This window comes from Plectropomus leopardus, chromosome 11 (assembly GCF_008729295.1).
Source record: "Plectropomus leopardus isolate mb chromosome 11, YSFRI_Pleo_2.0, whole genome shotgun sequence".
NCBI lineage: Eukaryota > Metazoa > Chordata > Actinopteri > Perciformes > Serranidae > Plectropomus > Plectropomus leopardus.
The window spans coordinates 20,021,997-20,043,596 of NC_056473.1; the positions used below are offsets into that span (position 1 = coordinate 20,021,997).

General features: G+C 40.6%; 1 protein-coding gene across 2 annotated transcripts; it reads left to right on the top strand.

The window, feature by feature from the left end:
* The first annotated feature begins 291 nt into the window (after window positions 1–291).
* On the top strand, window positions 292–15,030 carry bcl2l13 (BCL2 like 13). 2 transcript variants are annotated; one of them, XM_042496130.1, is made up of 7 exons: window positions 292–399; window positions 1,513–1,717; window positions 3,667–3,744; window positions 4,378–4,534; window positions 5,906–5,978; window positions 6,165–6,293; window positions 13,905–15,030. In XM_042496130.1, exons 2-7 carry the CDS (start codon window positions 1,576–1,578, stop codon window positions 14,958–14,960), a joined length of 1,635 nt encoding a protein of 544 aa, XP_042352064.1. In that variant the 5' UTR covers window positions 292–399; window positions 1,513–1,575; the 3' UTR covers window positions 14,961–15,030. The 2 variants fall into 2 exon arrangements, with proteins under 2 accessions (XP_042352064.1, XP_042352065.1); XM_042496131.1 differs by lacking the exon at window positions 292–399 and adding an exon at window positions 897–939.
* The last annotated feature ends 6,570 nt before the right edge of the window (window positions 15,031–21,600 follow it).

A 21,600-nucleotide genomic window follows, 5' to 3' on the forward strand; every position in this document is an offset into this window, starting at 1 on the left:
TTATGTATTTGTATGCATTTTTTTGTTAAAGACCTTGTAACCAATAAAAAAAAAGTTTTAGAAACAAAATAGTGCCAGACTTCACTTTCTGGATTGGCGATTTTAAGTATCAAGTAACGTTAAGCTTGACATTTTCATTTCGGAGAAGTGCCGTTATATAACTTCAGAAAAAGTTGTTAAACACAATCTGCTAACTAATGAGAGTCTTATTTTGAAAGTCACGACAGGAAGGTTGCTGCTGTATTCTCGCGAGCTTGTTTAGCTTGTAAAGAACACACTGTGCTAGTGCTGCCTGCCAGTGGTGGTCTGCCCTCCTCAGCTACTGCTGCAGGGGACTGTGTCGCATATATCCCTTCAACCTGTCGTTTGTCAGCACCGGATTGCCTTTGGACAAGGACGGTAAGACGTCGACCCCAGTTTGGCTCAGTATAAGTTAAAATGAAGTTTTGCGTCTGCGAAATAGCACCTTAAACGTGTAACGTTATGCTAGCTGTAGCTTGCATGTGTGCTGAGGTGTTCAGCCAGAAACGACTAAAAGACGGACTTCTACAGTGTAGCAGACAATTGTCTATATTGTAAGGTGGTTAATCAGTTAAAGAGCTATATGTGTGGTTACCTATTGAGTGTGAGCGTGACACGTTATGTGATGTTATTTGGAGCCTGCTGTTACTTTGGAAAAAATGAATGATAATCGCGTCTATTATATATTAATATTAGACCTAATTAGTAAGCCAGTTAAAACATATATTTACTTTAACACTGGAACTTTGTTAATGCTCGTTTTATGGACTCCATATGCCAGTAAAGCGTTTTATTTTGACAGTTCAGGCCGGAAGTTTAATTTGTCAAACTTAATAATGCTCTCACTTTTGGTCCACATGGTGTCCATTCATATCTGCAGGACGATTTGATCTGATAAGCTCAGACATTTGTTTGTCAGTGAGTTTATAAACTTTTGTTTTTAATGTCCAGAAAACCAAGAGGAAACTAAACCGTACTGCACAGCAATATTTACATTTTCATTGAACATTTGTTTAGTAAAAGCTCTTATTGAAGAACTTATCACGAAGGTCTGTCCACCACGTGTGCTGCCTAAGCTGAATTGTATCGTGATGTTGGTACAGAGCGTAACTATTTAAGAGACAGGCATTTTTTGGGACTATCTGCTTCTGTTTGTACATTTAGGAGCCATGCAGTCCCAGATGCATCAATAATTACATTTAGTGATCAGTTTTAGCCCCATCACCCTTTTGCCAGATGGGCAAGTGGACATGTCCACCTGGCACAATCCCCAAAGGACATTACTGTTGATGACAACGAGTTGGACATTTACAATATGTCATCTACCTAACAGCTGTTTTACAGTTTAACAACAGATGACAACAGAATGTTTGATGTGGAGTCCCTCATGTTTTGTCACTGGGTGTTTTTGCCAGAACTGAGTGTACTGCAGCAATAACAATTGTCAGATTGAAAAATACATTTTACTTCTGTGTGTGGGATTTTCCTCAGGTGAGACGTCCAGCTTTGACTGTAAGAACGTATGTGCCTGAGAGTCTGACACACGTCTGTTCAATGGCTACCTCAGGCCCCACCTCTTCTGCCTCCATCACTGCCACTGTGCCTGAGGGTTTTCATTATGAAACCAAGTACATCGTGCTCAACTATCTGGGAATGCTGCCTGCTAACAGATCACAGGCAGTAACCACAGCTCAAGGTGAGAAGAAAGACTTTATATTAGTGCCTCACTGTTCTTTTTGCTCTTAATGTGTTGTGGTGTAATCTGATTTAGGTTTCGCTTCAGTCTGAAATTGAAGTGCATGTCCACATTCCCCCAAGTGCAACTGCTGTCAAGGACACATTGTTTAAGTGCTCTCTACAGTCTCCTCATGTTGTGCAGTGTATTTTAGGGCAAACCTCACACGTGTGCACTCACACAACACACAAACAGAGTTGTTTGCACATGCACACATCGCAGTAAAAGAAAAATATTCAGGATGTGTCTGCAGTTTGCCACCTGTTAACCAGCTTAATTTAGCCTTCTCTAGCATCGACATAGAAACACACCCTGTGATGGCCAATTAAAACATGATAGTTATGAAGTATCCACTGCTTGTAAACAAACAGATGTCATGCGAGGTTCCCTGTATAATTCTTTCAATGTGTTGTCCCGAGTAGCTGTAGACTGGTTTGTCTTTACAGAGGCTTTTATAGGAATGTTGCGCCATGACCTCAGGCTTGTAGCATGCCTGTTTTTCATCTTATTTCCTATGTGCCTGCCTGGCATACAAAAAAACACACAGCAGAGTGTTTTTCAAACAGTTATTTTTTTATGTCAAATTTGTGATTCTTTTATAAATCTATGCACTGTTAGAGAAACAAGTAAGAAGCATGCCAAAGCTTCTTTGTGGAATGAAGCCATGGTGTGTGAGGTCTGAAATAAATCTGATCGATTACATGGGGAAACATCCCACGTGGAAGGCAAGACAGTTGTACCATTTTAGGACATGCATGTCATCCCCTCTGTCATTGGGTCTAAAAAGTTATTTTAAAAAAAAGCGTACATATTTTGAGCAAGAAAAACAGAAGTGAGATGGTAAAAGAACGAGGGGGGGGGGGGGGGGGTTCTTTTTGTTTCCTGTCCCTTTTTTGTTGTGTGCATGCTTGAAATGGGCGGAGAAGGGCAGATGAGTGGCTGATCCCTGCTTTCCGCTTGACCCGGTCCAATTTCTGACAGCCTGTCATGTGTAATCACCGTAGGATAACTCACACGCCAATGAACCAAAGCAAAATAGTTGGCCGGTTAGCTGTCTGGCTGAATGCTGAAACAGCACCAAGCCCAGGAAAAACCAACAGCAGTCCTCAGGGTGTTCGTGTATGAGCTGCAGGGACACGGACAAATAGAAAAGGGGGTTGACTGAATGTCCCTTTCCTTCCTGTTTTTAAAAAAACACGGTATTTGATTTCCATCACGAACCTTACCTTTGTTCTTTTTTATTGGCTGCTAGTCCCCCGTTTAGCTGTGCTAAAGGAGTCCACATTCCATGACAGTGGAAATAACCGATGTCTTAAACTTTAGCATGTCACCCCTCCTAATCAAATAAATGCTGTCTCCTCACGTTGTTTATGGAAATGTAAAAGCTTATTGTCACACATCAGCAGCATATTTGTCAGTTTTGGGCGCGTCATTTTGCCCCCAGCAGTGCAGACTGAATCTTGAGAATGGTGCTCTCACATTGCGTGCATACAAGGCACAAATGCACAGCTTATGTGAATTATTCACAACCTTTCTGGTTTTGAGCTCAACAACATCATGCTGAGGAGTAAATGAAGGAGTTGAAAGTAAAGGGTGTTGCTGTTAGCGACACTAATCCTGAAAACAAGGAAATTTTGTGATTTATACATATAAAAACTGTAAGAACAGATTAAGACAGCTGTCGCACACTACAAACAGAGTTACAGCCAATTCAGTTCAGTTCAACTCAATTCAGTTCTGTTAAGACGCATAAAAAGAAATTACATTGTGAGTGGCCTTTCATAAATAGTTTTTTTGGAAATATTTGTTAAGTGCTGTGATATTTTGTGTGTGTGTGTGTGTGAGAGAGACATAGAAGGAGAAAATGAGAAACCGTTGGTTCTTATGTCATGTTTGTTTATCTCTTTCAGGAGATGGGAGACAGAGGAGCACAATTATAAAAGAACACGAAGAAGAGTTGAGACAACTGGATGAAGAAATCGCTGCCTGTGAGTGGATTGTCCTACCAGGGGGGCCACTGTCAACCGGGGAGTGCTGTTTCCAGAGGGAGTGTGCATAGTCTGCGATGGTGTTTGGGTGGAGTGTGTTAGGTGGAACCCACATGAATGCAAGGACACGAGGTTTTCCAGCAGAACATTGCATTGTAATGAAATGATCAATGTGATTCACTTCACCTGTCAGTGATTTTAATGTTTTGGCTGAAAGTTGTAAAACTCTCTTTGTAAACTTTGCCGTTCTTTATTCATGCAGGCAGTTGGTCTAATTAATCCAAAGTCAATATTTGTCAAAGTAAAACATAAAATGTATGTAGTGAGAGAGAACCTTGGTTTCTTTACATAAATATAGTTCCTCGAGTAGCAGGAGCTAGTGTTGCTCCAGGCTGCCCTCCTCCCTTATTTCTCTTCCTGATAACCAGCATCCTTTGTTTTTCACAGGAAGTGTGTGAGACACTCATTCATACTACTCAGAGAACTGTAGTTAAATAAATAGCCCAGTCCTTTGGAGTTATTCAAAGTTATTCAACCATCTTATGTTTTCTTTTCTTGCAATGTGAAAAATTCCCAAAAGTGAACTTCAGTGCCTGTCTGACATACTCTCTCCTGTGGTCTGTGTGTTTTCAGCCTCGTCCACAACAGGCTTTGACCGGCACACGTCGCTGGTGTTTAATCCACCCACTCCAGAGTCCTCTATTGAAGACTGCCTCGCTGCAGTGGGAGACCGGGTGGCCAGAGAGCTTGACACAAACCTGGCAGCAGCCGTACACACGCTCCTTGCAGGGTCAGTTTGCTTTGACTTTAATGACGAATGGTAGTTCTCATGGAAATACCGGTGTAAATTCATCATCACTGCTCTCAAGTGGTTGCTGCTCTCCTTGACTCCTCACAAATGGTTAATTCAAGACTTCTATTTCACTTGAAAACAGAATTGTGCTGTTTGTCCACAGGGTGAGAGTTACAGTCTCAAAGGAATGGCAAAGTAAATGTTGATATACTGCTGTTCAGTTGATTTTCTTCTTGGTGAACTCTTGAACTTTAACAGTGAGAGGAAAATGGCTTTATTTCATGAAACTGATTGAAAGTCTTGCATTTAACTCTGAACGGATAAAGACAGAACACAATTACCTGCACACAGTTTTTGCTTGAATTTATTGACTTAAGACACATTCTGTCACACACACACACACACACACACACACATACACACACATTTCATTTTATACACACATTCTACTTTTCTAAACCAGACAGCTTTGACAGTCTGAGTCATTGGGAAAGGTATTGTCACACAGTGTTTGCAACCTGTCTGTTGTTTGCGTTGTGCTCGCAATATGTACTAGCCTCAGTTATTTCCCCTGTGTTAAGGCTGCATGCAGATGATAAAAAAGCAACCAAAATATGGTACATTTAACGAATTTAGAGTTGAATTTAAGAGAGGTTCACCTTAACAAGATACTTAATCTGCAGCTGCTTCAGTGGAGCTGCTCTGAAGCCAGCAGATAAGACTGTGGTTGTACTGGGCAACATCCAACTGTGAATATGTGTAACTGACATTGCTGCAATAGACCATTTATGCTCAAGGACGTACCCCAGAGGGCATAAAACAGCTGCTTTAACAAAATCAAGGCACACAGATTTGCAAGTATACTTAAAGGCTTTATTTTAAGTATGGCTGATATCCACATGTTACAAGACAAACACATTTGCAATATTTAGCTTTTTGACATAACAAAAATCTGTTTCAAGTGAGTGAACTTGACCCAGGAGGAAGGTGTGACTTTACAAGTCATCACTGGAAAACAAGGGATCAGTTAGAAAAATTACTGAAACAACATAGATCTGACTTGATGAGAGCAGGTAGGAACAGAAATAATGGGACATACAATACACAGAAACAAGGTTAAAAAATGTAAAAGACACCCCGAACAACATAATCTCATTTTATATCTGCACACGTTTAAGATTCAAAACCTCAGGTCATGTAGAGGCAAATCTAGTCTTGGCAACAAAATATGTTTTTTTTGGCAGCTCTTGGCAGATGAACAGAAAAGTTAGAGTAGTCTCTCTGAAATAACTCTTATATTCTCTGCACATTTTTTAAATCCTAAACAGCAAAATGTCAAATATTAGTGATTATATCTGTGTGTTTCAGGCCTCTAGACTACCAGAGATTCAGAGACACAACACGGGATCTCTCAGTACACACACAGGGAGGCTGGAGCAAGGTGAGTCAGCCAGGAGTTTAATGGAAAAAAAATAGACAGATTGCTTAGTCAGGGCATGCAAAAGGTGCAGCATTTAATCTGCTGTTTCATGTATTTGCTACCTCTGCCCTCTTGATGTTTCTTACCTTTGTGTCCCCACTTCTTTACTTTCTTTTCCTGTTCCTTTAACTTCTACGTCTCTCCCAGGTGCTTGTACCATTGGTGTTGCTCCAGGCTTTACAGAGCGAGGGCCAGTCACTGACAACTCTGTCACATCTGGGCGTGCGCTTCCTAGAGGAGGATGAATCTGGCTACATCATTCAGCAGGGGGGATGGGTGAGTTTTTAAGCACGCGATAATACTTACCCTTATATTTTATGCATCATCACCTGGAATTCAAAAGTAAAATCTCTAGTGTGCACAGATAAAACACGCTTGCACCACGCTCAAATGATTAGATGTACAGAACTAAAAATATCCAGATGAGGGCATCAGTGAGCTACCTGTACAGATGTTTCATCGCTCAGAGTCCCTGCCGCTGTTCTTTTTTGATCTACAACAATCACATTACCATACATGTGATTATAATGTACATTATACTGTATTAAGTATCCAAAGCAATAAATCCTCAGCACACAATCTGTTTAAAAAATGCAGCATTTAAGTGAATCAATTCTATTTTTCTCTGCAGTTTAGTACCCACATTTAAAATAAAACCAGCAGCCTCTGTCTCTATCAGTCAGGAGTTAAATGCTTTGTGTAATCTACTTTATGGTTATTTAAACATCCATCTGTTGGAAAATGTCAATCGTAGTTCAAAGCTAAATTTAAATTATTTCTGTTACGTGATGTGCTATTTATTTCTCATAGGGAAACATTCATTATTTTAATGTTTGACTAAGCTAAATGTGAGCTCTGCTGCCGGCACTGAACTGTACTTTTTGCAAGTTGCAACTGATATGTTCTCAGGTGAGAACACCCTGATATAAAGAGTTAGTGTGGTGCTTACTCACGCAAATGAAAGGATAACTGGTCTTGCTGTCTGAGCTGTATGATTGATAAGATGCTCACACTTTCCATAATTTCATATTATCACATACATGCAAAATTTGCAACTACAGTGTGCTTTAGACATGCTCTCTTCCAGTGATAATATTAGCGAGGGTTTCCAGCGTTGTAATAAGTGGAACACTGCGTCACAGATGGCTTCCTATGAACGAGGTCACGCTGATGGAAAGGTCACGTGACTTGACATGTTAACCACTGCTCCGGTCGCCATTGCCTCATTGTCATGACGTTCCGCCCGGTATTGTGCAGTGTAACATGTTGATAATACGCTTGCTCCAAACAAAGCTGCATTCTTGTGCTGAGTTATGTCACAGGGGATGAACGGATGATAGGCTGGAGCAGGATCAGCAATGGAGGGATGGAGAGAAAGGAGGAGAGAGAGCGGTTGCATGAAGAGACTGGTGATAGGAGGGGAGAAAATACGAAGGAGGGAGGGGTGAGAGATGAGGGAGAAAGAGGGTGGGCATGGTGAGAGCAAAGTGAAATCTCCATTAGTTTGACAGCTGCCTGCATGCACACTTCTCTTTCTACATCCACTCCATCGCTAGGTTTGCCTATTCGAGTGACCCCGGGTTTCCAAGACTTCACGTTGAGGTAGGATGTTTTGATTGTGATGTTGAAGCCAAAGCAGAGTGAACTCATTTGTGTTGATGTGAGTGCGTGCGGGAATATTTACTCTGGGAAAGAGTGACTGTGCAGCAGCAACTAACTCTTGGCAGCTGAATAGGTCTCTCTTATCTAGTAATATTTCCAGTTCTTGTTATTGTTAAGTATAAACATACCGTACCAGGTTGTTTTTTTCTTTAAAAAAAAATTATTATAGCACAATAATTTCGTTCTTTGAATTGTGAACTTGCAGAACAAAAAATGGCAGTCCACCAAATGAGGAACATCACGTACTTTTATATTAGAAAAAGACGGAGAAGAAAAATTTGTTTTCTTGATCGTATTTATCTAATTTCTTCAATAATTCATTCCCGCATTTTTATATAAAATGCAATTTAAAAAAAAAAAAATAAATGCACAGATTAGTCCTGGTCACAAGTGATGTTAGGTATGGGTGCCTCTCATAATGCCTTTGTTAGTTACATCAGAACACAGTAAGGATTAATAGGACCCTAGTGGTGTACACTTGATTTGGCACGAACAAAACCAGCAGCCGTCAGACAGTGTACAGCCAGGGGGGGTTAGGTCGAGGACATGATTGCGGGGGACAGGGGGGGAGCAAAAAAATGGCTTATGTGGTGAAATAAAGGACATAGACTGCAAGCTAAAATCTGGACAGTAGAATCAATGCCCAAAAGGGGCGGTTGTTGTTTAGCGCCTGTACACCAACTAACCTCTCTGGGTTGCCTCTGGCACCTTGTTCACAGTCTGTCTGTCAGTCTGTCTGCTTGCGTGCTGTTGTCAGTCTTTCGTCCACAAGAATCAGACAATTGTCCCTCAGTGTCTGTCAGTGAAAACTGCTGGGTGAGAACTGACTGTGCACAACAGCCATTTCATATTACCGTCCTTGTGAGTGTGATGTAATGTGACTCCTGAGGTTTAAAAGTGGCGCACTGAGAATTGCACCTGACCTCTTAGCACAGAAGAAGGCACAATGAAGTCATCTGACGGCAGTAAATTTGATGGTAAATTGATAGTCAAAGCAGCATAACTTATGGGCAATAAAGCAACTTAGTACAGGTCCTCAGGTTTATATTTGCAAAAGCTGCTGCTGCATAGAAGCAGTGATGCTGCAGCGATGATATTTTAAGGACAAGGTGCTGGAAGGGTTCCACCCTGGTCCGTGTCAGGGCACGTCATGCTGCACCCTGCACAGTGTAACAGTGCTCCCCCTTGTTATGTAAGCTGGCCAGCTCCAGGATGAAAAACTGTATGTGCATCACTGTGCCATCGCATGAGACTGGACCGGAGTGGAGTGCCTGTGCAGGCAGAGGAAGTCCCCAAAATAACTCAAATAATCCTCTAAAAACATCATCACCAGGGGCTTGACTGGCCCACTTGTAGCTTGCTAAAAAACTTGTACAACAGCAGCAACACAGGCTGACTGCCAAGGTTTTAACAGGGCACCCATCCATCCTCTCTCCTTCCGTCTATCTGTCAGTCTGGCTGTTGCTGCAACACTGTTAATGATGACGGGACAAAAACTCAATATTTACTGATGCATATTGTGTGAGCTGCACATAACAGCAGACTGTTGTGTCATTTTAACAAGGAGTTTGCCCAAGGCTCTCCCACAGATGTGTGTGCAAGTTTGCTCTGTTCCACAAGCTCTGTTAGCTTTCTTTAGGGTGATAAACATACAAGAAACGGTCAAGAGACGAAATATTCCAGTGTACACCTTTTTTCTAATCAATAATAACAATAATAACATCTCACTAAAACCATATTTTTACATTTTTTCACCGCATCTAACAATCACCAACTCTGGTTTGGTCAAAATAAAACCTTAATTCACTGGGTTACATGTGAAAATATAGTTTTTTTTAGTGCTGTCTGTCAGTTGTTGCTCGCCTCTTTGTGCTCCTGAGTGAGCTTGCTAAACAAGATTCTGTATTCTTGCATAGCCAGTTAGGGCTGTGTATTGACAAGAATCTGGTGATACGATACAAATCACAATACAGGAGTTACAATACAATATATTGTGATATATTGCAATACTGTAAGACAGGTGATATATTGCAGTTTTTTAATCTTATTTAAGGAGAACTCATAGTATAAAGAACATACCAGCATATGCATAAAAAGTTTGTTTTTGCCTAAACTGGTGCAAAAAAAGTGCTTGCAAGATTCTTAAGATAAAAAAATTAAGGAAATACATATTGTGAAAAATTAATAATAGATACTGTATCACAAAAAAATAACATTGTTGCCATGCTCAAGTGTATCAATCTTTTCTTACACTCCTAAAAGCCAGACCCATCACATACTTGTTAGCGCTGTGCCAGATATCCGCTGAGCAGCAGTTATCACTCGTTCTTAAAAAGCAGATCAGTAAATTTGCAAAATAAAATAACAAAAATTGCCCAGAAAACCAACTGCCGATGTACTCAGCAGGTTGCCGACAGCCAATATCTTTGTCCAATCACCCAACCCTGGAAATTTTTCACATTTCCATTATTGGCTCAAAAGCTTTTGTCAGAGAAAGAGAATTTAGTAAGTTATGCTGATGAGCAGTCCAGCAGTCTCTCCGTCGGCGGCTGCATGACCTCTTGCAGCGCTTGTCCGTTAGGAACGGTGATGACATAATCCTCGTAAATGTCAAAAGTGCATACAGTATGAGCCAGTGAAAATATTACATAGATGAAAACAATCCAAAAACACAAAGTCACTGGTTTACAAAAATCTGTTTCCCATTTTGGGTTTGACGGATTGTTGGTGCCAGTGAAAGTGGTGAAAGTGAGCCTTTTGTAACATCTCAGGTTTTGGATTTGCAAGTGGACGCTGCATGTTGACAGTATGTGACAGCCATGTGGCAATGTAGCAAATACTTGTAACTGTGACAAGAATGTGGCAGCTTTTCTTCCTCCTGAAGTTCAGTGTGTTTAGATATATTTTCAGATTCAGTGTTTAAAGTCAGATAAGTGTGTAATAGTGCAGGGAGAATGAAAAGGTGGAATAAGGACTGGTACTGTTGTCAACACCCTTGGCTCTACAGCAGGAATGTGCTCTATAAAGTTTGTGTTTGCCTTGAAGCGAGGGCGGAGAACTGACAAACGCGCCTCTCGACAGAACAGCATTTAAAACGTTAGTGTGTTTCCCAGAGTCAGCAGTGCTGCGGGACAACATCATGGAGCAACAAAGAAAGATTTAGAGCAAAGTCAGGGTGGATTGTCTCCTCAGGTGTGTTTCTCTTTTTTTTGTGCTTTGTTCGATTATTGCCGTAGATTTAAAAGTTGTTGCCAGAGTTTTTTGTCATTCATTTAAATCTTTTATGTTAAGTTTAATTATTATTCATCATTATGAATCTAGCTTTGGACGTGGAGCACATTTTTCCTGCATAGTTTACATACTTTAGGCTGTTTTGTATGACGACTACCACCAAACTGCGAAAAACTTATGTAAGAAATGGTTTATAGTTGGTGCTTATGTGCTACAAGTTGGAACATCCAGTTTCTATTTTTGTTATTGGCAATATAATTTTTACTGTGGCACTGAGTTTAATCTCATTTTGAGGTTTATTGTCAGTTAAAATTTGACATCAGTTCAGACTTTGTAAAAGCAGAAACTTAAAACTAAAAGCAGGAGATTCTGTACCTTCTGATACCATCTGCAACCTTTTGCTGGGAATTTTATACCACATAGCATCCCTGTCCTGCTCTGTCCAACTGACCTGAGGGCAAAACACTCTTGGGCTCCCACATTCAAATCAGCTTATGGAGAAAGCGAATGTTGGATAACAACGCGACAAACGCTGTTAGATTTAATCTCCTGCCTCCCTGGACGCAGCTGCCGTGCACAACCCTCAGTGTCCTTGTATGGAAAATAACCTTCACAGCTTGACCATGTCATTTAAAATTCTTATTTACATGGTTCAGTAATAGTTTACATACTGTATGCTTTTCGGGAATGAAATAGTGTGTGGCTCAGATGCAAATTGGCAGTCAGGGATGCTCATAATAACATATTATCATGTTTTCAAATGGGCCAGTGTTGTCTTTGGAGCTGGTGTCTGCTGTCAGAACCTTCCTGCCTGCCGCTCGCACACAAACAACCACCCCTGTGCCCGCTGTCTGTTCGTATCACGTCTGCTCAGGTCACACCTCTGTGACACGCACAGAAATGCAACGGAGAAGCACGCTCAAGACCGATCTAAAACTTAGCTTCAATCCAGCTAAGCATGGTCTGTTATGTAACCCCAGATTAATAGCACCAGGCCTACTTGTCTTTGTCTGTCACCTGTTAAGACGCACCTGCGTAGACAGATGTGACTGCAGTGGCGGTCAGTCTCTCCAAAGCTTTGGTCCTGGCTTCATGTTCCCTATAGGATCAATCCTACAGACTTTTTCTCTAGTGCCACCAGGAATTCCATATTTGTGGTTTTAGTGTATTATCGTAACAAAAATTGGATGGATTGCTGGGAAATTTTGGTAACACATTTATGTTCCCCTCAGGATGAACTGTACTTTTTGTTGATCACTTTTTTGTCCACTGCAGGAGTCTTTATTGTTTTTCAGGCCAATGAAACCTCAGTTGAAAACGTGACGGAGCAGGGACCCCCGACTGCATATATGAGACTGAGTTGCATTTTAACTGGGCCTACATAAACATGTAGAGCCACCTAGCTATGAAATTAAAAATGTTAAACTGATTGACATATTCATACACCATGGATTTATTTGACAAGGGTTTATGGGTAACAGTTATCCTATCAAAAATGGTGTGTACGGTAAATTAAGTGCGTTTTGTTTATTTGGGGATTTTTTTTTATAAATGGGTGAAATTAATTTTGCTAATAATGTGTTAAATCCATGTTAATGTGTATTCTCAGACATTTTAGTGTTTGAACAAAACAAAAACTTTTAAAAGCTATCAAACTATAATTTGGCTCCCACTCTTGCAATAACACTGAGGACCCCCTAGGGGTCACAGACCCCCTGTTGAAGACGCATGGTCTAGTGCCATCATCATATCAATGATTTCATGTGTCCAATAGTTTTTCACCAAATACATGCAAAATTCAGCTGTAGTTTGTGTTTTATGCTAAGTGCTGCCATGCTAAAACACAAAACATAAGCATGTTAGAATGTTGTAATTTGACTTTCGCGAAAAGCACCACTCGGTGAAAGTGCAGTCTGACAATGCCGCTGGCGTGGCTCTAAGTCTTGTTGGTATAGCAGTAAGTAGGAGAGCGCTGCAAAGAAAAGGTTTTGTCATAGTTTTAAGGTTCTGTGCAGCAAGTTATAGCACATTTTTCTGACATAACCCTTTTGTTGTTTTAAGAGCAGAGATGTTAATGTGCCACAAGTCCAAAATTACGCCGAGTTTAAACCTGGACTCACAGTGCTGTCGTGTTGGTGATGGTAGATTTTGCTGCTGAGCAATGTGAGAGGATACATTTCAAGTGTTGCAAACTGCCATTTGCAACAACATCTTATTAACCCCTCATTCACCCTGAATTTTCAACACACGCCCTCAAGACCGTGAGCATGTCAGTATGCATCTTGATCCTTTGTGCTCATTGTGAATACCCACTGGCCTGTTTCTTAGCCACACACTGTAAATGCCGCTTCACATCACTGCACACTCAGCAAACAGTAATGATGAGGCTGTAATGGTCACTCTCTCATGCAACTGTACATTTTGTACCTTATAGTTATGTGATAAGCTCACATGAAAACTAGATTTGGCAAAAAGTTCGACCTCCTTTGATATTTTGAGGTCAAATGTGTTTAGTTCAGCAGACTGTACCGATTGAATTATTTAAACATATTTTGCTTCAGTAAGCTGACCCCTGTGTCTGTCACGCAAACCCACATGATCATATGACCTTACATAAGAGAGCTTTGCAGATGGCTCCTGATCTATTGTTGATTAATACATGCATACCACTAGGTGGCATACAAGTCTAACTTAAGGTGTGCAGCAGTGCTGTACTGTGCTGCATTTCGAAAGTGTCAGTTTATTTGAATTTTCACTCAGTGTTTTGCAGTATTGTCCTGATTTAACTCTTTAAAACATGAGCAAATTGACTTGATTTATTTTTTAAAAAAACAAGCAACTTAAGAAATGGCACGAAAATTGTAAAATTAGTCGATTTTTTTTTTTATCTGAAAATAAGACAGGAAAAAAAGACAACAACAAAAGAAAATCTGTGATATAAGTGATTTAAAAAATATGTACGAATTATTAATACTTAGCACTTTTCTACCCCAGAGTGAAGTATTCAGCCTTGAGTCAGAGGAGGAGCGAGGTGTGACCATCGCCGAAGACAGCAACGACATTTACATCCTTTCAGGGGACCAGCATCCTGATCAGCTCAGTCCCCCCTCCTCGCTGCTCTGCACTGGGGACAACAGCAGCGGGCAGAGCTCCTGGCAGACAGAAAGCTTACCTGTGTCTCTGGCGGGCCACGAGTCTTGGGCACAGGTCGGTGCGATGGACCCTGAAGACGTCAAGAGCCTGGACAGCAACGAGGGCGTGGCTCTGGCTGAGGAGCGCAGTGAAAACAACTCCTCAAACTCGGACATTGTCCACGTGGAGCGCGAAGACGCCGAGCTGCTCGAGGAAGGAGGTGAAGTGGGCGCAATAGACGAAAGCATGATGAGTGTTTTGGGCACAGAGAGCGAGCTGGCCGAGCTTAGGGAAGAATTTAGGGACCCGACTCCACCTGTTGCGTTGTCAGCGGAGCCAGACTCCACAGCACCGGCCTCCCTGCTTTCATTAGAGGAGCCCGTTGTATTAGAGACGCCTGCGAGCTTGTCGGCAGAGCCCTCCATCATCTCCTTAGAACCAGAGCTGCCTCCCGTGGTCCCTGAAGCTGCTGCTCCCCCTCCGTCTGAGGCGGAACCTGCAGCACCTTTATCTGTTCCTGCAGTAGAACCAGAGCCTGAGCCAGAACCAGCTGCTGCCCCCGACCCAGTGCCTGCTGAGGTGGCACCCACATCTCTAGCCAATGAAACCCCAGCAGCACCAGCAGAGCCTGAAGCCACCTCAGAACCAGCTCCTGAACCAGAACAGGAGCCGGAGCCCGTCACAGTGCCTCCCCAGCCAGAGGAGCCAGAAGCAGAGACTGTGGCAGAGCCAGAAGCCCCGCTGGCTGAACCCCTTGTCCCACAGGCTGTAGTGGCCCCTGTAGAAACCCCAGCCGAGGAGCCCCCAGTGCAGCCGGAGCCAGAATCAGAGCTCCAAGTGCTGCTTTACGGAGGGGCCGCACTGGTGGTTCTCATTGCTGTAATAGCATACGGTGTCATAAGCTACAGGAGGAAGTAGATAATCTGTCTCAGGGGAGGAGAATGCAAATTACGAGATGTTAAGGTAGAAATAAATGTATTAGCACACATATGGTGGGACTCTTCTTACAACTAGTGTTGGATTTATGAAATGAGGCTGTTTTTTTCCCAAAAAAATCTATGCTTTTGATGGTTTAAAATCTGTGAAAATGTCCCCCAGCAAACCAAAATCTCACCTCATCCACAACCTTACTGCTGGGAGTCCTGGCCGCTTTTCGGCACCAGGTGCAAACACAGAACGGGGGAAAACAATGCACTCCAATATTCTCCTTAATTTTGATGTTTTTCTTTTCTCTTTATCTCTTTGGGTTAACTTGCATTTTTGTGTCGACTCCAGCCCTTCGTCTCATAGATTGGAAAGTGTGTGGACCTTTTATCCTTCTTCTGACAGTTTTGGTTTCTGTTGTGTCTGTGGCTAGGATTGTTTCGTAACACTTGACTCAGAGTATCTCTATGAAAAATTTGCAGACGACTCTCCCTCTGCTAAAACAAACATCAGTGCCCACATTTACCGTTTCTGTGAGTCTTGAGGTTTTCTAGCATTCTCTCTTTCTATGCAGCAAAGTGGCATTCATTTCTATTTCCTCCCTCTAACTGTGATGTTATTCTGATACTCCTCTGAATAACAAACCAAACGTATGATATGGAAAAGAAACTAGTAATTTGATTTGAAGCGTCAGTTTTAAATTATTTGACACAAAAAATGCATATATTAGTTAAGATTATTTTTCCATCTTTACACATTACACAGGGGATTTGTATCAACTTAAATGCAGCATATTTTGTTTTTGTGTATTGAAACATTAAAGATTTTGCTCAAGAATGGCTTAAAGTATTCAAATGTGCTGCATTTGTAGGAATTATACATCAAGCATGCATGTAAATGTGAATATACTGTGAAGGTCCACAAAACAGGAACAGCAAGTAACAAGGTATTAATTTTTGTTGCAATGGATTTTCCCATTGTATACATACAGTAAAAGGTGTCAGACTGCTTTTAAAGACGCTAGAGTGCTTATGTAAAGTCCACTACGTTCTGTTTGCATTAGCTAAACAGGAACATGGCAGCCACTGCTTATGTTTACCATGTTTTAAGTGAGCAGCAATACTCCAGATAGCAGTAATGTGACAATATTGCATAAATCCCTTGATGTAACTGGATTTAATGATGAATTTACTGGATGGGCCGCTTCACTTTCTCAGTCAAAACCCAATTTTCTCTGCAGTTACTTTCCTGTCCTTACTTTTTCTCCTAGTATTTTGATTGTACCCTTCACTTTTTCTGCTCCCCTACTTGTAATGTACCTGACTCATACCGTAACTCTGGTATCTGCCCCAGTGACAGTTAGGATTTCAACCTCATACATTCCCTGAAAAGAATGTGATATTAACGGCAAAAACGCATTATTTAACGACAATCAAAACAGCATTGTGTCTGTATAGTTTCACATATTCATAGAAAATGCTGTTATACAAGTAACTGAAAACAAAAGTTCATAAAGGCTCATTAAAGCGTTCAAGTGTTGCTATGAAATTACATTATTTGTATGTAATATCATCCAGCTAAGGAAGTCTCCCCAGTTATTAGTGAGCCAGTATTTAGCACACCGCAGGAGTTTTTAAAAAGAAACTAAACTATTCCAGTGGAATGTCCCCTGGCCTCCCCCACACCCAGTGTAGGCAGATTTAGTTTTTCTTCCCTTAGAGAACTCATGTCATTGAGTTGTTAGCCTTTGTCACTAACACACAATTAAAGGTGGCAGGTTTGTCCCCATGGATGCCTCACCACTTAAATATTTTCTTTGAAAATTTGGGGATACTGTGGTAAGTTTGATCACTATGATGAGTCACTAATGGCTGTAAAAACATGGTTTTGAGCAGATACCGTCTTTGATGCAGGAAGGTTTCCATATGTGTCGTCGGTGTTACACATAGTAATACTCATGGATTCAGACTACACCTGATTTCAAAGGGAAACTGTAAAAGTACAGAGGATGGATGTCAAAGGGTCCCAAACATGAAACTTTGTACCTTGAGTTTCCTACAATACACTGTTTGAGATGACAATAAAAAAAAATATTTGAGAACTTTTTATGTGGTGGTTTGTTAAAATGCGCAAGTGTGTACATTTCAATTTTGTACCTCCACAGCTGAACACAGAAAATGGTCAAGGAATATAAAAACTGACTGTCAAAGATTGAAATAAAACTCAAATCCAGAGAAACTTATTCAATCAAATTACAATATAGCACAGTCATACATCTATATGCCAAAAGCAAAATAACTGAATACAAAAATAATCAATTTCAAGTATAAAAAGTAAAGATACATTTGTAAGCATAAGTAAACAGAGGCAGTAAGACAAAGAAGAAAAAGTTAAATCATCGATTTCACCTTTTGGAAGGTAAACTCAATAAATCATCACTTTCATTTGTTTGAAAAGTGTTTTTACTACTGTGCAGTCAACAAAGCTCCTTTCACAGTTGACTTATACTGGGGAGCAGATGCCAATTTCAGATATAGCTGTTTCCCTCCACATATTACTCAGTTATTTCCACTCAGCATGCAACTAAAAGTCACCTGACCCTGGCAGAGCTGACATACTGCAGCGCAGTGTTAAAGAGCTTTCTGAGCAGCCGTGGGGCCTCCTCGCACACTCCCCTCACCAGGGTGAGTGTGAGAGCCACGATGACCCGCTCCTCGGGTAGATTCTCCAGACCTACGCTCTGCATCATCACCCTCTGAACCTCCCGGTTGAGGAGATCTTTCCACTGCTAGAAAGCACAAACAAAGGGAACATGAAGACAGCACTATGGTTATTGAAACCATAAACACAGAATGACAACAAAAGCAAAACTTGATGCATAATAATAATTATTAAAAATGAATAATGGAGAGTTTCCTATAGTGTTTTATATTGGACATGGGTCCTCACACAGGGTGTCTGCAGGTCTTTTAAAATTTATAAAATTAACAGAAAAAAAGGCTTGAAATTAATTTTATGAAAATTAAGCTTTTAAAGTCATTAGTCCTAAATTTAAATTTGTAAGGTCTTGATTGCCACAAACATTTAAGCTAATTTAAAGCACCCATCTTTTAATGTATTTAGTCAAAATGTGTCACCCTCTTCTGCATGAAAATCCATATTTTTGATATTGCACATCTTTAAACCTACTACTGAACCTAATACTGTCTTTTTATTTCATACTTATACACTTATCTGTTTGAAAATGTAGAATAACCTAACCCCCTGCAATACCACATTCCTACATAAAATCCACCTCTGCATGGGACCACATATGTACTACTCACATACTCGCAATTCTTAAATAAGAAAAAAAAAAATGATTTGTCCAAAAATAAGTCTTAAATTTGGTTTAAAATGATCTTAAAATGATATTAAAAAGTGTTTAACTTAAGAGTCTGACACCCGAAGACGTACTGCACCTTAAACAAAAACCACCTAACTACAATGGCACATACCCTTTCATTAAATATTAACTTTGAGGGAAAAGAGCAGAGGCACTATTTACCTTTCCGCCTCAGCTAAATAATTTTCTCAGCGGAAACTGAAAACAACTGTAGTAAGAGATTAATAACTGATGACCTCCTGTTACACCACTGTGCACAGTAGTTTGGGGGTTTTTCCTGCCTTGTTTCAGTAATGAGTCAGATTATATTATATTCTAAGAGTTTGTCCTATCTATTACAGACAAATACCATGACAACATCAAATTTTTCCGTGTTCAGAGCAGACTCACATCTGAAGGAGAGGCCGATATGTTCTTGCTCAGGTTCTGAGTAGCCTGAGCTACGACACTGTGTTCAAGCTGGTCTGCAATTTCTCTCAGCTCATCTGCAACGTGCTGAACGGCAGCTGCCTCTGCTCGGTTCACTGCAGGAGAACAAGAAAAACACCAGCACACTTTAGCCAACATAATGTTTGTTTCTGGGTTTAATAGCAAGGACGCCTTTCTTTAATCTATTTTTAATATTCTGGATGCCAATATCACACATTTTAACCCCGTAGCTGTCGCACATATAATTTAGTGATATACTCAGAGACGTGAATGTGGATGATAGGTTTGCATCAACAGTCGTGAAATGGTTGACAGCTGTAACTTCCTGCTTTCACTCTGAATCACAGGAAGTTTTATCTTCACAACTGTCAACATTTTATTGGTTTGCTATATTTAAGATTTGAGCTTGTCTGCCACCTCATACATCCAGCTTCCATTTTGCTTTCAGAAATATCTTCCACAAACAAGACTTGGAGATAAACATGACTCAGCTGATTTGATATCAGAGTCAGTGGTGCTCGTGCAAAACAGACTCTATAATATCACCTGCATATGGACTTTGAACAGCTTAAAAATTCAGATCCAGCTACTCACTGGGCCACTGTAGCTCCACTGAAGGCTGCATATCATGTATAGCAGCTGTGATGTGACTGGACAGGTGACCATCACATTCAAGGTCTCCGTCATCGAGAGCCTCTTTCCTGGGGCCATTGAAGTTGATGTCCCGGGTGAGATGTAAGTCTTCGCCCAGGGAGAAAAGCTCGTTCCTGTACTCTGAAGATCTACAGTCAGCTTGGAGGAAAGCCAAAACGATCAGGGCGGCGTTTTGCCCACTGATGAGATCCCCCAGCTCATCCATCGATGTTCACTGTTGATCTTTTTAATTTAGAGAAGAGGGTAATGAGGGTACGTTAGCACTGAAGCTTTATTTCTCAGTCTCTTTATTAATGGGGGTCAACCGACATTGGCGGACCGATACCAATTATTAATGTTTAATGAGACCGATAACAGATATTTGGAACCGATATGCATTTACAATAAAAATGAAATTCTTTCTGTTTAGAATATAACAAACCTTTGTAACAAAACATTGTTTAAATGCGTTTAGCAAGCGTTTAATCAAAACTGAGACTTTCAACATCATATAGTCCCAGCAACTGTTTTTAACAGTCAAGTGGCAATTTAAACAAAAAATGAATAAAAAACTAGCCAAAATATTGGCCCCAGACTGATATCTATATTAATTTTTGTGTGAAACATGGAACCGTACAACCACGACAAAACGTACCAAACAACCAATATGAACTTTGGACATGTCGTGAATACAACCTGATGTAAATACACTATTAGGTCAGTACTGTACGTCTCATATTGTCGTAAGAGTTGAAGACAGTTCAAAGGGAGGTCAAACTAAATACTTGCAACGGAAATATTTGTGTTTTTAATAGTGTATATATTTTCTGTATGCTCTGGTTGTATTTTTGTAAAAAGACTACTGAGAAATAAATATGTGCGATCATCATTACCTTGCTAAACTAACAAAATGTAAGATTTTTTACACAATAATGTACGTCAAAGTGTGGTTAAGGCAGTGGAAAACAATATTTTAAAAAGGCATTTAAGTGTAAAATACAAACCAGAGGAAACAACTAAACTCACGGCACATTTATGAAATGACGGTATTTCTGAGTTTGCTCTCTGTAGCTAGTAGGATAACGCTAATGCTATCTCTGCTACAGTAGCTAACGCTAACTTTCATCAACGTCGAACAAAAGTGAAACCGGAGATTGTCGCTAAATACTTTTAGTTGGTAAAGTTATCGATAACTTCACTCACATTCGTTTCTTCTGCTGGGTACATCAGCCTTTAGCCTCCTGTTAATAACTGATTAGTGATTTGCCATCGATGGCCGTCTTCTGCCCCGCTGCCGAGGAGTCAACCTCTGAGCTGAACAAAACAACAGCACATCCTCGCATTGTCTGCAGGGTGGAGCCGAGCCGCGAATGCCACGTGATGCCTTCACGTCCAGCCCGAGCTGTGATAAGTCCACAACACAAGACAAAACCGAAACCCCACATAACCAGTCAACCGCACTCGTCAAAAACTGAACAGAAATGAATCGTTGTCTAATTGCAACGGTGAGGCGTATGAGTGAGTTCAGTGTATCTTTGATTTATCTAGTTATGGTTTCAGTAGTTTCAACGTAACCCTTGGTTATCTTGATCGACATCAGTTATCTTGTGCTGCTTTAAGACACCTTCCACAAACATTTAAACCTTTGAAATGTGACCAGATTGGTTTGATTTCTTTCAAAACAGAAAATAAGAATAGCAATGAAAATAATATACTTTATTTCTATGGCGCTTCTCTAAACCAGAGTCACAATACCAGGCCAAATTGATAGACGCGACAAGATAATGATCTGAGAGAGAGACGGATAGCATGTGTGTGTGTGTGTGTGTGTGTGTGTGTGTGTGTGTGTTTGTGTGATTTGTTGAATGAGCATCGGAGATGATTAGAGACAGGTGGTGATGGTGACTTATAGTTCAGATCCTGGCTATGATAAATGGTGTCATTTTAGTGAAAAAACATGCCTCTAAAACCCAGCAGCAAGATTTTGGGTTAATAGGGTAATTAAAATAAAGAAAATTACAACCATTTTAAGTTGTACATCCCTCCTTTAAACCAAAATAAAGAAACAAGTCCATCCACAGTGCTTAAATTAATAATTTGTCATGCCTCGCCCCACTATTCACCACCCTCTTCCCCCTCATAAATAAAAAAAAATAGTCCCCTAGCTTAATTACTTTGGGTAGATGT

Bases quoted from the DNA above. Each gene is read 5' to 3' on its own strand.
- bcl2l13 (XM_042496130.1), top strand. From the start codon at position 1,576: ATGGCTACCTCAGGCCCCACCTCTTCTGCCTCCATCACTGCCACTGTG. The intron at 4,535-5,905 runs GTCAGTTTGCTT...TGTGTGTTTCAG, and splicing joins GTACACACGCTCCTTGCAGG to GCCTCTAGACTACCAGAGAT. The intron at 6,294-13,904 runs GTGAGTTTTTAA...TTTCTACCCCAG, and splicing joins TCATTCAGCAGGGGGGATGG to AGTGAAGTATTCAGCCTTGA.